Source organism: Trachemys scripta, chromosome 6 (assembly GCF_013100865.1).
Source record: "Trachemys scripta elegans isolate TJP31775 chromosome 6, CAS_Tse_1.0, whole genome shotgun sequence".
Classification (NCBI taxonomy): Eukaryota; Metazoa; Chordata; order Testudines; family Emydidae; genus Trachemys; species Trachemys scripta.
In genome coordinates, this window is record NC_048303.1 from 37,677,297 (window position 1) to 37,693,338 (window position 16,042).

The following is a 16,042-nucleotide window of genomic DNA, read 5'->3' on the forward strand; positions in this document are numbered from 1 at the left end:
ACTTTCAAGTGTTTTAGGTGGCAAAGATTATGAAGAAAAAAAAAAAAAGTTTTGTGTCACTGTAACTGTCCATTATGATGTCCTAGTTGCTTGGATACACTGATCTGTTGGCTTTGTGCCAGGGAAGGCAAAGGGTCAGAAGGGACATTATCCAAAAAGAGCAGCATATTTCTGAAAACCTCGGGTAATATTTTCAAATATGGATAGCTAAATTAACCATTGCCTCAAGTTCCTCTCCTACATCCTCCTCCACCAATCTAGCTTCCACCCTTTCTGCTCATCTAAAACTGCTCTCATTAGGATCACTAATGATCTCTTCTCGGCCAAATCTCAGGGCCTCTACTACATCTTCATCCTTTGACTTCTGTGTTTTCATGTTGCTGATCATAGCCTTATTCACAAACGCCTACCCTCCCTTGGGTTTTTCATAGAATTATAGAATATCAGGATTGGAAGGGACCTCAGGAGGTCATCTAGTCCAACCCCCTGCTCAAAGTAGGACCAATCCCCAGACAGATTTTTACCCCAGTTCCCTAAATGGCCCCTTTAAGGATTGAACTCACAACCCTGGGTTTAGCAGGCCAATGCTCAAACTACTGAGCTATCGCTCCCCCCCATTTTCAATACTGTCTTCACTGGTTTTCCTCTTACCTCTCTGGTTCGTCCTTTTGCATCTTTTGGCGAGTCCCCATCCTTCTTTCTGCTCCTCTGAGGATGGCATTCCTTAAGGTTATGTTCTAAGTACTTTCCTCTTCTCTCTTTTTGGTGGTTCTTACCACTTACACAAACTCAGCTATCATCTCTATATTGACAACTCACACATCTACTTTTACGTTCCTGACCCATGTTTTTCCATTTCATCTTGCATCTCAGATTGTCGCTTTGACACCTCCACCTGGATGACTTGCCATCAGTTTAAGCTTAAAATGTTCCAAACTGATCTCCTCGTTCTTCCCAAATTCTCCCTGATTTCCCCCTCATTGTCACTATTTTCAACATCTTCATCCTTTTCTCCACTCAGGGCTGAAGTCTGATGACTGTCTTTAATGACTACTACTCCTTCATCGTATGTTTTCAGATTGACTGAGCTGGACTACATCAAGCGAGAAGGAATGAAAGTTGCACTAGTCAGCATTCTTCTTTATTTGTTGTAAAAGAGGGAAAACTCCACATGTAGACTTGGTTGCCTACCTATTAAATAGGTGATTTTCTCTAGCTCTGCATCCCCATAGCCCTAGAAATGGGCATTCTTTCACTTTTGGTAGTTAGGCCTAGCCACATAACTTTCTTTCTCTGCCCCTGTGTCTTGGCCGAATCATGGGCAACCAGACCTAGTAATCAGAGCCAGAGTCTGTGATCATGAGATGGAAGTCAAGTATAGGCTGGGTCCAGATACGGGGGGGAAATGGGGCAGGAGCAGGAGGCAAACTGGCGATCAGAACCACAAGTCAGGAACAAGAGTTAGGCTGGGTTGGGATACCAGGGGGTAAGAGACAGGAGACAAAATGAAGATCAGAACCATGAGTCAGATGCAAGGAATCATGCTAGGTGAGGATGCCAGGAAATCAAGCTCGGGGAGCAGAAAGCACACAGTCTAGAGCATGGTGGAACCCTGTTGTTCGGACAGCTTCCTGTTCCTGCTGCTTGCTTAAGTAGGGCAGCCAGTGCTCCTGCACTCGGCCAATAGGACCTCATGGGCGGAGCGTCAAATTGGGGCTGAGCTTCACGGGTCCCTGGTAAGTGATTGTTAGCCGTCTGCCAGGTGGCGAGTTCGAGCGTGGCCACTCCCATGAACCCAGCAGACCCAGGTTTGAGACCTGTGGTTCATGACATTCTGCTAGCTGGAGCTCTTAAGAAAAGAGAGGTCAGAGCTGAGCATAGCAGGATGTCAGGTTCTAAGATGCTGCATGCAGATGTAGGGCTATTCTGCTAACTGATTTCGTAGCCAGATACGGTGGGTCCTGTTGGCTTCAACTCAAGAGAATAAAAAGGTAAATAGTCGAAGGGACTGTTTTGTATTAATTTTGATGGAATATATAGGCCCAGAGAGTCAAGATGTTAACATGACCCTGTCACCGTGTATAATACCAAACCATTAAACATGGCTTGGGGTTTTCAGTACTGAGACCTCAGTCTGCTTAGTACCATGGCAAGCACACTAGAAAATTCATGCCAAAGTTTGAAAGTTTATTGATCAGGATACGTAAGAGAAGAAGAATCAGAAAAAGTCATCAGTATCTTGGAATTGAAATTGAATGCTTATGCAGAACAAACTTAATCAAAACCTGTTTAAGTAATCTTTTAAGAGAGAGGCTATCAGTTTGGATTTCATTTTGTCAGGCAATCTTTCTTGGTGGGGAAGAAAGGATTAGTTCTGTTTGCTTCTGTGGTGTGAATGTCAGTCATCTTCTCTGCCTTTGCCAAAACAGATACAAGGAGAAAAAAGAGAGAGGAGGATAAAGATGAGGGAAATATGGGTTTTATTGATGTTGTCAGGATACCAACCATCTGGTCAGGCAAGGATGGACGCTCTGACCTGGCACTTCAACAGTTGTTCCTGTGGCCTCAGGCTCACTTCCCCGGTCTGGGATGTCATCTGGCTTGTCTGGTCAGATCCATCTCCTTACAGGTCTTTCTCAGGCTGGTCAGTGCTGGATGGGCAGTCTCATCTCATTGTGCTGGTACTGTGTGGTACAGTAGGTTTCATGATTGTGTGAAAAGCTGAGAGAGAGAAGATAGGAGGAAAATAGTGGGGGATGGACATAGGAAGGGAGGACAGAGCAAGGTTTTGGAGGTCTCAGGCTGGAGTTTTAACTAGTCTACTCATGATGGCCAGTTGTCCCAACTAGCACCCTGAGGTCTGGGTACCACAGTGATGTGATGATGCATGAATGAAAGAGAGTCTTTTTTATGAAGGGGAGGCCTGCCATCTTTTTCTTCTCTTCTGGGGATTCCTCAGACTGTCCATTCCCTGTTTCGCCACCAAATCTCTTTTGGTAAGGACTCTGAAAAGTGGGTGATGGGCAAAATAGCCCATCCTCTAATTATTTCGTTCCCAGTTAGGCCTAATTTCCAACACATCAATTTTGGTCCACTGATTTCCAGTCCCATGCTCCTTTTGCTTACCAGGCATGATCTCCTGGTTATATCCATCTGGTTATATCAGTAGGCATTTTTGTTTGGACTAATTCAATCTTTTTGTTCCTTTGCCTATGAACATTTATTTGTTATAGGTGATTGGAACATTTTTATTAATTTTTATTCACTTTCCAACAGTTGAGCCCATATTTGGAGTGGGCCTGTCAGGCCCCAGTTATTACAATAGGACTGTGGTGAGGCAGACAGTTGATAAACCATCACTAGAAGATAGAGAAGATGCTCTCCTCCCCAAAAACTGCCAACTCAGAAGGTGGTTCAGAAAAGTGGAGTAAACACTCTGCTCATTCACATTAGCTCTCCTGATCCCCTCATGTTGACTCAGTAGGCCTTTGTCTTCTAAACTGCTGACTCTCTTCCTAGACTACAGCATGTCAGTTGGCCTGGCTCTTGAACACATTAAGAAGAAGGGACTTGTTGGAACAAATAATTTTTCACATAGCTAAATGGCGCTAAAAGTCTGACTTCCACATCATACAAAGTTGAGGGCATCTACAGGGTTTAATTCGGGATAAAAAGTTAAATCTCTAGATGTGACCTTTCTGACATTCTTTCCCCATTCAGGATGGGATCAGTGGCACCTTCCTGAGGCTTCAAGCACTTGATATTGAGTCCTTAAAGTACTACATTACAGAAACATATGCTGAATAAAGGCTCCACTGTCTGTCAAGCCTTAGTTCACATTCACCCTGTCTCTTCGGTTGAGAAGGGAATGCTTTCCTACTAGAACCTTTGTATATAAGGACCTGGGCGTGTTGTCGGATCTTTAGATTTGTTCTGTCAGGTTCTATGGATACTACCTTCAGTACATTGTTCCTGCATGCTACACTCTGAGTTGTTAAATCTCTGTTTTTCTAGGTATTTACTGTCTGTCTATTGTAGTGATGGATATTGCTGCTATAAGTGGCACCTGTCTGAATTGGCATGGAGAGATGACAGACTTTCTTACCTGTTTGGTTACCCGAGTTTGTCTACACCAGCTAGGGCATCCCACTTTTCTATTGTATTGTGTTGGTGGCAGTGGGACTGTTTTTCTGAAACAGTTATGATCTAATTTTTTAGATTTATTAGCATTTTTAGTGCTGAAAGAGCTATTAAATTTCTAGAATAAACCAGCCAGTCCCCTTTATAGGAAGAGTGATGTCACAATAACTCCCTTTTTGCCTCACTCTCTTACTTGGGCTAAAATTAATAGGAAAAAAATTACAATTTTTTCCTAGACTCACCTCTCTTCACTTCCCACTCTCCTAAATATGGTTGTGTGTAACTTTTTTATTGTATTTATTTATTTATTTTTATATAGAGCATGAAGGGAAAAAGTAAAAGTAGTCATGACTTGCTGAAGGATGATCCACATCTAAGCTCAGTTCCTGCTGTTAAAAGGTGAATACAGTAGTTCTAATCTACATAACTGCTTCTGTTTCAATATGTTAGATCTCATTGGCACTATGCATTTTCATTTTATCCATTGCTTTTTCTGAGTAACAATTCTCTCCACACAGGGCTTACTGAATAAAACTATTTTGTCATTAAATTCAAGTCATTGTTGGTGTGCCAAAATGTTTCTTTCCCAGCCCTCTCTCATCCTGTGTCTGGTGATGGGAACCTTTTTATTGGCTTGGAGCACCTCAGAAAATTTTGGCCTTTGGGATTCCTTTAAAGAAATTTCACTGAATGCTCATAATACATTATATATTCATAATATTATACATGTTTACAGTTTAGAAAACTGGATATTGGGAGATTATATATGATTAGTAAAAATATCTACTAATGCCTGAATTATGCCAGATTGCCCATCAATCAATAATACATTTATTTATTTGTAGATGAATGGTAAAGATAGGTTGGAGACTAAAGAGTTTAGGAATAGGGAGTAATAGAGGAGGGAAAGAAAATAGATAAGAATCACAGTAACAACAACAAAAGCAGGAGAAAGCAGTAAGGTTGTCGCTTTTCTCCTCTAAATCCCAATAAATCCCATAAAATGTGCAATTAGAGAGAAGGCTGCCCCAGATGCCAACTACTTACACTGCAAGTCCAGGAATGGCTTACACGTAGATCATAGATGTCCATCTTACTAGTATGAATAAAGGAAGTTTGGGTTTTTTGTTTTTACATTTCATTCTAGTATATCCACTAGTCCAAAGATCAACAGATGGCATAGTTTTGCTCTTCTATGTTTTCAGTATAATTCTTTTGAATTCTTGCTTTCAGGAGCTACCTCTTTTCATGCTTATTCAAATTAAGTGTAGGTGAGGTATCATGCTACTTTTGTCTTTTTCCAAATTGGTCTCTAGGGCCACCATAATTTCTCTAAGGGGTTATACCCGCACCATTTTCTCTCCACTTACCAGTTGTGCTCTTCACTTGGGCCAGAATTGCTTGGTTTAAGAGCACAAAGTGGTCCACCAGATTCCCAGAAAATGTATATGTTGCTGTTTGGTTTGGAGGTCTTGAAATGTTCTGTAGCAGAGTGTGGCAGTTCCCCCTTGGCTCCTGCCTCCGCTAAGTCCACAAAGGTACTCTGAGACCCTGGGGTTAGTATCCACTGGTGCCAGTTTATTCACAGGCTTGTTCCCACCACTGTTTCACCATGTACAGTTGGCCCTTCACCATCTGCAGGCAGGAGGGAAGGAAGAGCTACCTCCCTGTTTCCACTCCTTTCCTTCTGCTCTTCCCCTGGCCTCCTTCCCCTGAGGCTTTTATACAGCCGCAGGCTAATTAGGCAGCAGCTGTCTCTGATTCCCCGATTAGGGCTAGATTATCTCCAGCCAGCTCTAATTTATTCTCCTAAATAGGAGCTGGTGTGACAGAGGGCTGAATCAGCAACCCTTTGCCCAGCACCCTGTCACAGTGTTCACTAACTGAATTTACCCCTTACATGGTAGCATTGTGTTTTCTTGCTGGTCTGTCCCACATTTTTCAAACTCTTCTAGCTAGTGGGTGTGACAATCAAATGGTGGGAAAATATAATCGACTGACATTATAGTGATGATCATGGTGAAAATGGCTAGATTGGGGGAGTTCTGGCATAGTTTTAAATAAATAACCTAAGTGAATTCTTGGTTAAGGTACTGCTGTACTGTTTTTAAATGCTACTCTTATCAACAGATTCAGAGTGCTTTAGAGAAGGAACAATCATCTTATATGGATTGTCTCTCTTTTTTTCCCCCTTAGTGAAAAAGCAAATGACGTGAGGGATTCAGACGAGGTGAGTGGCACTTCTTCTGCAAACAGAAAGTTTTGATTCATTGTAGATACTCATTCTGTATTTCATGTGAATTATTATTCTTAAGGGCAAGGTAATACTCTAAAGATACAGTTTCCACTAGGATTTTGACAGTGGGTCTCAGATTCCCAGCAAAAAAACGAATGGAACTCTCAAAGCTTTTAAGTTTTGGCCAGTATGAGCCATCTCAGCAGGGTAGAGCGTGACCCTGACCTGCCACACACCACCTCCCACATTCTGCATAGATTACTGCCTGAACATTTCTGACAGTAACTTAGGTAGTGGCAGACAACGCTCCTCCAAAGTTATAAACCAATCAAGAAGAAAAAAAATTCCTCTGAAAAAAATTATGTAATGGAACAAATACCACAAATGAAAAATCTCCAGACACTGAGGGGAGGCATATAAGTGTGTGAGAATCTGAATGGAAAGATGTATTTATAGAAGAAGAATTTCAAGTAACTTTTCCTTTGCTAAAAATGCCATCTATCATGGCTACAGCTACACTGCATCTATCAGGATTCTCACTTCTGAGAGTCAGAAACTTGGGGGATGTCCTTAAGGTAAACAAACTGCAATGAACAGTAATAATACAGTCCAAAGCCAACCATGGAACATAGAGGTTTTTTTAACTACAAAAAAGCTCCTTCCTACATTTACTATGGAAAATAAAACTTTTGGGTTGAAGTGTGGCTTTGCTTGAGTCTTTGAGCAAGGGCAGCATATTGTTGCACTGTCCCTAGAGCAAATTGTGACTTTGAGTCTCCAGGCAGGGAAAAACCATGTGCCAGGTATAGGCCTGGTAGAGTATAATTGCCCCCAACATAGTAATGATAGCAATGCCCAGAAAATTGTTAACAAAAGGAACAAAAAGTTGGGAGCACTTTCCAAGGCTTTTACCTCCAAATAGAACCCCCAGGACTGTATGATGACATGACATGTTTATGAAGGTGTTCCTGGGATGGGCATGCATGTATGTGGAGAATGTTGGCAGGATAGCAGGCTCATTAAGGTGGACTTCCAACATAATTATGGGGAGGAATCTTGAATTAGTTTGAAACATCACTATATTTCTGTAAATGTATTATAAGATGGGTCAGTCACTTGGGCCTGTGTCTTAGTCACTCTTCAAACCAAAGCCACAGCCACTAGGAAAATGACATCGAATTTAAGAAACTTAAGTTCAGAGGAATCAGGTAGTTCAAAAGGAGCTTTTATCAGCTTTGTCAGGATCACAGGTTTAATATCCCATGACACATAGGTTTTTTAATGGGAGCTTTGAAAAATGTCAAGCCCTCCGTGAAACTGAGAAGAGGCTACAGAGACACTCATTCTATTTTGGTCACATGATCTGCATGGAGTTATCTTTTAAGCTGGTCTTAAAATAGAGAGTTGAGACATCAAAGTGAGAAATCCTGTTAGAGAGGTATCTCCAGAGAAGCAGAATTTCAGGTACATAATTTTCATTACCACATATAATATTTATAAAAAGTAGATGTTAAAATTAATTGTTTATATTTGCAACATGCCAGTGTGACGCTTGCATCACAGATATGTCTTTTCATACTGTGCAAAGAAGCACTGTGGATAGGAAATATTTCACTAGTACAGAGTTGCTACATTTGTCAGTGGTGACTGACAGCCTTCAGGTTAGCAATGCTATATTTATATTTATGTACATATACTTCTTTTATTTAATTTTTTATTTTTCCCTACTCCTCTTTCTCTGTTGTTAATTTATCCACCAATAAATTGTGAAACAGCTAGGCCTGCATTTAAATATTGAATCCCAAAATTGTGATTTTTCTAGGAGGAAAAGACTTTCACTCCTATTAAGTTAAAGTCTAACCTTTCACACATGTTTTGTATCATAAATGTTATTCAGAATTGAGCTACCATGTATCAACATATAAAAAGTATCTAGCTGAAGGATGGGAACTGCTCCTGTGTATGCATGGCTAACTGTATGATTGATGTTTCCTTACGTTTTTAGTTACAACTTTTTTGCTAGCTTTGCATATTTTAAATTATTTTTGAGTTGGGACTTTTGTAGTCTGGTTGAGATCATGTCTGTGGCCTGACCCATGATGTCAAGTGTCTCAAAATATTTGGACCTGCTGACTGACAGGCTATATATTTTTGGATCCATGGACTTTCTAAACCCAAAATTACTGGAATGGGAGATACTTTATTTGCATACAAGTGAACTAATCAAATCCCATTGGGCGATGCAGTAACTTCAGAAGGGGAGTGTCCTATTCTGATCACCTAAGAACACCTGAGGAGGTCTCCCAAAATGGGGAAGAAACTAGCTAGGTCACCATCTTCATAAATAAAAGAGAAAGAGGAAGCCATTGCTTATCTGATTCCTTGCTTTGGGCTGCTGCAAGGCTTTTAGTCTCTGGCTATGGAATGCATCATGCCTGACAAAGGCTTGTGCTTCCTCCATCTGGCCATCGAGAAGATGAGTCCAGTAGTGTGCAACATCAAAGAATTGACATCTACAAGCAAGTAACTTCTAGTCATCTAGAAGGTCTGTCAATGTCAAACCAGCAGCACTGAAAAAAACACCAGCTATTCTTTTCAACCATGTGCCGTCTTCCTGAAGCTGAATGAAACCAGTGAGGGTACGTCTATACTTACCTTCGGGTTCGGCGGTAAGCAATCGATCTTCTGGGATCGATTTATCGCGTATTGTCTAGACTTGATAAATCGATCCCGGAAGTGCTCGCCGTCGACACCGGTACTTCTGCTCCGCGAGAGGAGTACGCGGAGTCGACGGGGGAGCCTGCCTGCCGCGTGTGGACCCGCAGTAAGTACCTTGTAGTTCGAACTAAGATACTTCGACTTCAGCTACGTTATTCATGTAGCTGAAGTTGCGTATCTTAGTTCGAACTGGGGGATTAGTGTGGACCAGCCCTGAGTGTGTATGTGTGAATAGAACCCAGAGAATTTATCCAAGAATGGCATCTAACTAATAATTCCAATACCTAAAACAGTCTCAGCTAAATAATATATTGCATGGATTAGGAAGTGGTATGTTTAATTCTGGAAAATTAGGTTATTTTCACCTAACTTTTTTAAATTTACATTTTAAATTTAATAAGTTGTATAGAATGATATAATCACAGAACTGGAAGGGACCTTGAGAGGTCATCTAGTCCAGTCCCCTGCACTCAAGGCAGGACTAAGTATAATCTCAAATTGTATTGTGTTTCATGTAATCTTATGTGGGAGAGGAGGGGGAGAGATTATCTATTGCTTAAACATCTATAATACTTAGCATCAGAGAGTCTCAACAATAGTTTCAATTTAGGAGTGATTTCACTCTCTACTCCCAGTATCAACCACTTGGATGCAATATATCAAGTGACATTGAGATTAATAATGCCCTGTGACTTTTGAGGCTGATAATTAAACAAGATTGCTGCCTTTCCAAATTGTTAGATAAATCTTATAAATGTTGATTTATTTGATAGGGTTTCATCAACCTAAGAATTAATTTGGTTTTATATTAAGCCACTCTGTTTTAATTTTCTTATCTATTTTATTTTATGCTTTTTTGGATAGTGATATGGTTTAGTTATAAATACAATTATATACTATCTAGAAATGTATATAGTTAGAAATCTGAGTAGTTTGATTATTTCTTTCCCAGATATCAGGGTATCAGACTTGAGGAGCCTGAGGGTAAATAAAAGTCAATTCTGTGTCCCATCTCATGGTGGTCCTTAGAACAGCTGCCATAATCCTCACATAACTGGTGCCAAAACCAGAGACACTGTCAGTTTTTGAAGGAACGTTGAGTTATGTATAGGTTATCTGTTTGAATAAACAGTGTAGGTTCCAGAAGCTTTGAGGATTTGAGGTAGATACCAGCCTGTCAACCTAAAGGCTGGCCAGTTCAACATAATAAGTACTATATCATCTTCTTCCTTGTGTTATATCCCTCAGATGGGTCTACAATTGCTCTCCCTCCAGAGTAATCTGTTCAATGCCAAATCACACCACATGCTAGCATCTTTCTTTATGACATCCCACCCTGTCTTCTTGGATCAGGCTTCTCTTTTTCCTTCAGTCTTGCTTTGTTGGGCTTCTTTGTCAGCAATGTGCTTCACATGACCAAACCATCAGAGCCTACACTCCCTCATTTTTTCATCTACGGGTATTACTTTGAGTATGTCTCTGACATGCACATTTCACATGTGGTGGTTCTTGCTTACATCACTCAACCATCTCAACATTTTCATTTTTGTGGAACAGATCGTTTGTCCGTGTTTCTTCTTTGTTGCCCAATGCTGAGTGCCATACATTAAAACAGGATAGACCACCATTTTATAGACTTTCCTTTTAATCTTACTAGTATCTTCCTGTCATGGACTACACCACTTCTCTCTCCATTTGAGCCAGGCATTTATTATTCTAACTCTAATTTCACCATACATTTCCCTGGTTTCTGAAATCCAGATACTTGAAACTTTGCGTTTTCAATATTGTCTGTCCATCTAGTTTCAAGGATAATTCTTCAGTGTTTGGATTATTGAAATTACAACATAATCAGTCCTCTACACCTCACAAAATGGAACTCTCCATCTTCTGCCACTCTCGCAAGTTCAGTATAAAAGTACATATGTGTGCATATGTCGGAACAAATAATAAATACGTATTATGAGAGAGATGGCATTCACTTTTAGAACATGTGGGATTCAAAACTAGTGAAGATTCTGTCAGTGAAAAACTAGAGGCACTGAAGTTCAGTCCTTTCTTTCTTTGTCTTTAGTACCATTAGAGACACCTAAAACAGTTGGACCTGTTGCTTACTTCTTTCTAGCAGAAGTCATGTCAGTTTACTTGTCTATAAAATATTTTGGACATACATAATGCTATTTCTATAGCACCAATTATTTTGAAGGTTTTGAAGTACAGAGAATTTGCAGTCCTAGGTGTTACACACTATTTTAATTATAAATTAAAATAATAATATACAATAAAATTTAGATCAATTCTCTTGTGTGGCCTTTTCCATCAAGGATAGCCTTAGCAGCAATGTGAGATAACTCATGTCACTTCATCAGCAAGCATCAGCTGTAACACTTACTCCTGAGGGAATTCTGCACTGAAAAATTACAAATTCTGTGCACAATATTTTAAAATTCTGCAAGTTTTGAGAAAGAGCTCAGCAAGAAGAGGAAGTCCCATCCTCTCCCACCTCCAGCTCAGCCAGGACTAGCAGCTGATCCCGGTGCAGGGTAGGAGCCACCGGTTGGGGTGTCCCCAGCCCAGCAGTGATTTACCTCACCGTTGTTTGCTCCAGGTGCCTGAAATGATGTACCTGCACTGCTAGGGAGGGGTGCATGACTACTCTTGCAGCTTCCTTTGCTTCCCTGTCAGAAAGTCATTTTTCTGTGGGGAAACAAAGAAATCTGTGGGGGTCATGAATTCTGCACACGTGTAGTGGTGCAGAATTCCCCCAGGAGTAAACACTGCTGGTGCTATTTCTTGAGTTGAATGGTTAGTTTAGTTTCCATGGCAATTCATTCGTTATCTTCTCTGCTGTGTAGACCAGTTGTGATGTGAATGCTTGCCCACTGAAATCTGGTTTGAAACCCTTAACTGAGGTTCTGGCACATTGTTAGACAGGAAATGATTTTTCACGTTTTATTTAAACATGTATTGACTTGTAATTTTAAATTCTATTTGTGTATGTTATTAACGGACTGTAAAACTTTTTCATAGCATAGACTATATCTTAGAGAGATTATTATATAGAACCACCTCCCCTTCCATTCAGGACTGTGTAAAAATCCTGTATTATGTACACAATATTTGTTTACATGGAAAATTAAATATTGTCTTAATTAATTTGTCTTTTAATAAAGTTTAGAATCTGGAGTCAGTGAAGATACCTTGGTTTCAGACAGATCCCAAGAGGTCCACAGGCCACAGTTTAAGAATAAATGATTTAAGATATTAAATAGTGTGGGTTTTTTTAATATTTAAATACATGTATTATTTGTGACTGTAGCTCTTAAAAATGTACATCCTTTGTTGGTACTACTGGTTCACCTTCTAAGGTATCTCTGAGAGATATTGAGGATATGTTCCTCTGTTTTCATAGCTCATATTTTGAGGCAATTACAAAATATTAGCATATATGTGTATATAAATTATAAATGTAAGCATTATATAAGCTCTCTTGCTGAGAAGTTGTTCCCAACTTTGTTCCCAAAAAATCCTCCAGTAAAATAGAGCTAAAATTAAAGCGGTCTGTTTAAATCAATGTAGGAAGAAGAGGAGGAGGATGACGATAGCGATAATGAAGAAGGTGAAATGGATAGTGACGAGAAATATCAAGTGAAAGAACGCGTAGCTAAGAAGTTGAGAAAAGATAAAAATGAAAATGTTAAGCTACCATTTAAAGAAGAACCAGAAACTGAAAAGAAAACAACTAGTCGCAGGTAAGCAACATGCAATTTTTTCCTGATTTGAAATTATTTATTTACAATAAGATGTTTAACTGCTCATCTTTAGCATTGCTTTTTACTGTGTTGAAAGTTACATATCCTATTTGAATTGCTGTAGTTAAAAATTTTATTCCCCCTCCCCTAAGAATTAATTGCTTATTAACTTCAATGATAAGAACATTTATTAATTTTTCATCCTGCAGTTGAATTCAATATTTGATTTACTGCAGGAATGGTGTTAGGGTAATTATATAATTTGTATTAATTTTGTGTGGGCTTTTGTTGTTCCCATATGCAGGAATAAGGTGGCTGTGTTAAAATCATGGGATTTGTAACTTTGCTGATGTCTTTCTGATGTAATAGTTTACCATTTGATTCACCATAGAGAGTGAATTCAGCTCAGCCTTTCTCAAACTCTGGGTCGGGACCCCAAAGGGGGTCATGACCAGGTTTTAATGCGGTCTCCATGGCAGGCCCAGGGTTGGAGCCAGAGCCCCACCGTCTGGGTCTGAAACCCAAGGGCTTCAGCCTTGGGCGGCAGGACTCAGGTTACAGGCCCTCCACCTGGGGCTGAAGCCCTTGGGCTTCCACTTCGGCCCCTCATCCAGGGCTTGAGTGGGCTCAGGCTTCAGTTCCTCCTCCTGCGGTCATGTAGTAATTTTTGTTGTGAGAGGGGGTCACAGTGCAATGAAGTTTGAGAACCGCTGAGAATGTGATGTGGTCAGAGATGATAATAGCACATTGTAAAAAGTAGCAAGATAATCTAGGTGTATAATTAGTCCACTTCATATGTGATAATAAAATTGTATAGGTTTTTCTAGCTAAAAACTATTAAATATGAACTCTGCAAGTTTATCTTGTAACTGAAATGTTAAGCTGTAGTGATCCCTGTTGAGAAATATACGGGCTAAATATTAAAGACCTGTTAGTCACCTGTTAAAGCCTGATCCCACCAAGTAGAAATGAATATACTTCAGCTATTTCGATCTCCAGTATTAAAGATCATTAAGGCTGCGAGTCTGTCACGGAGGATGTGGGAGCTCCTCAGAGCAGCAGTGCTCTAGAAGCAGCTAAGATTTAGTCAGAGGTATTTATAATAAAAGTCATGGACAAGTCAGAGGCCTGAATTTTTGTTTATTGTCTATGACCTGTCCATGACTTTTACTAAAAATACCTGTGACTAAATCTTCGCCTTAGGGCTTGGCTTCACTACCAGGGAGATCAACGCTGCTGCAATCAATGCAGTGGGTGTTGATTTAGCAGGTCTAGTGAAGACTTGCTAAATCAATGGCAGAGCGCACTCCAGTTGACTCCGGTATTCCAGTTCCCGAGAAGAATAAGATAAGTTGACCGGAGAGCATCTCCTGTCGACGCAGTGCAATGAAGACACCGCGGTAAGTCAACCTAAGCTATGTCGACTCCAGCTAAATTATTCACATAGCTGGAGTAGCGTAACTTAGGTTGACTTACCCCAGTAGTGAAGAAAAGCCGTCAGTTATCATTTATCAGAACAAGTTATACATGTGCATGCATATGTGTTTTTAAGCATCTGTGCCTCAGATGATGTACAGGGAGATGATATTATGGGTGGATAATATCAAACTTATTAGGAATTGTTTCACAATATGTCAATAAATGTGGACTCCAACGGTTCTTGACTAGTGCTTGTGGAGAGAAAATTATTTAATCAGCTATCACCAGTTCAGCTTATATGTGTATTAAGTTGACTAAAATTAAATTAAGTTACTTTTTTGACAATTTTAATTTGTAAATTCCTTCGAAATTCACTGTTTTATGTGCACTTAATGTAGCTTTTGAAATGAAAGTAAAACTTACCCAACCCTGCTACCAGAAAATTGTTGATGAGTGCAGACAATAGTTGGTTTTCCTCCGTCAGGTTCAGCTTCCACACTTAACAATGGCTCTTGTGTAGCTTTGAGGAACAAAGTGTTCTCCTTTAACTCTCTCATCCTGTTCAGTCACCTATCTCAATTGCTCCAAAGGTGGTGAAGCCATTTTAAAAGTATTGTTTGTAGAACCAGCTACATCGGTGGGTGTAGTGAGCTTTCAATATAGCTATTTAAATAACTTAGATTTGAAAGTGATGTTGGCTGTCCACAGAGTAAGGTAATGCCTTGTGAAGAAGGGAACTACCAGAGCAAGAAAGAAACAGTTCAGAAGTCATTCCTTCCCACAATAGACACACATGTCACTTTTAATGGCATTTCTTGGGCCACTAGGGCATTTTTTTCTCATAGAAGCTGGAAGTTGTATAGCTGGCAGTGGCAGCTTGGGAGAGGGTAGGAAAAACTCAAGAAAAACAGATCTTTATTATATATTTGGACATTAAATTAATATGAATTTAAAACATATTCTAAATTGACAAAACAGTTCAGAATGTTTTTCTCCTATTTTTTCTTAAATAGTTATGAAATATTTTTCATAGTAGGTTATGTTCCATGAAATAGCAAAAACAATTTTTTAAAAATGACACACAGCAGAATTACAATTATTCATTAATTTTTGTTCAGCGATAGTCAATGTGTAATAGATTTACTTAACCAAATTTGCATTTTTTTTTAAACTAGAACAACCCAAATTAGATCAAACAGTAGCATGCTTTTAATATCCACATCAGAGAAAGTCAGCCTCCCATTAGTTGGGAAAAAAACCCACAAAACCTATAAAGAGATCATGGTTTAACTCTCAAAAGTTCATTTAAACTATAGATTTATTTTACATATTCATTTTATGTTAATTTGCTGCACATTTTCTGTAAAATTGTCCTGCAACAAAAGACTACCCAGTGAGACTGATATAAATTCTGTTAATTCACTAAAAGCAGGCCCTTCTCTCTTTTTCTTTTAAATGCAGGGCTTATAGGACATATAAATAGGGTGACCAGATGTCCCGTTTTTAAAGGGACAGTCCCGTTTTTTGGGACTTTTTCTTACATAGATGCTTATTCCTCCCCACCCCGGTCCCGTTTTTTCACAGTTGCTATCTGGTAACCCTATATATAAACAATGTCTGAAGATTTACACTCTGAACTTACTGAAGGTTGCTTTTAAAGCAGAAGTGCTGAATTCTCTTTCTTTCAGGAAAATTTGTCAAATTGACACATCTAGCTAATTCATTATTAAGCCCTCCAGCCTTGTTATCTGTTCCACATTAAATAGCCATCGAAGAA

At 39.6% G+C, this 16,042-nt stretch overlaps 1 protein-coding gene across 2 annotated transcripts in view; it reads left to right on the forward strand.

The window, feature by feature from the left end:
* The window catches only part of CWC27 (CWC27 spliceosome associated cyclophilin), a 206,432-nt gene that overhangs the window by 26,942 nt on the left and 163,448 nt on the right, over positions 1-16,042 (forward strand). For both annotated transcript variants that reach the window (XM_034773080.1, XM_034773081.1), the window contains exons 8-10: positions 4,460-4,539; positions 6,337-6,370; positions 12,674-12,846. In XM_034773080.1, coding sequence (XP_034628971.1) covers positions 4,460-4,539; positions 6,337-6,370; positions 12,674-12,846 — 287 coding nt within the window. The remainder of the gene's footprint in view (positions 1-4,459; positions 4,540-6,336; positions 6,371-12,673; positions 12,847-16,042) is intronic.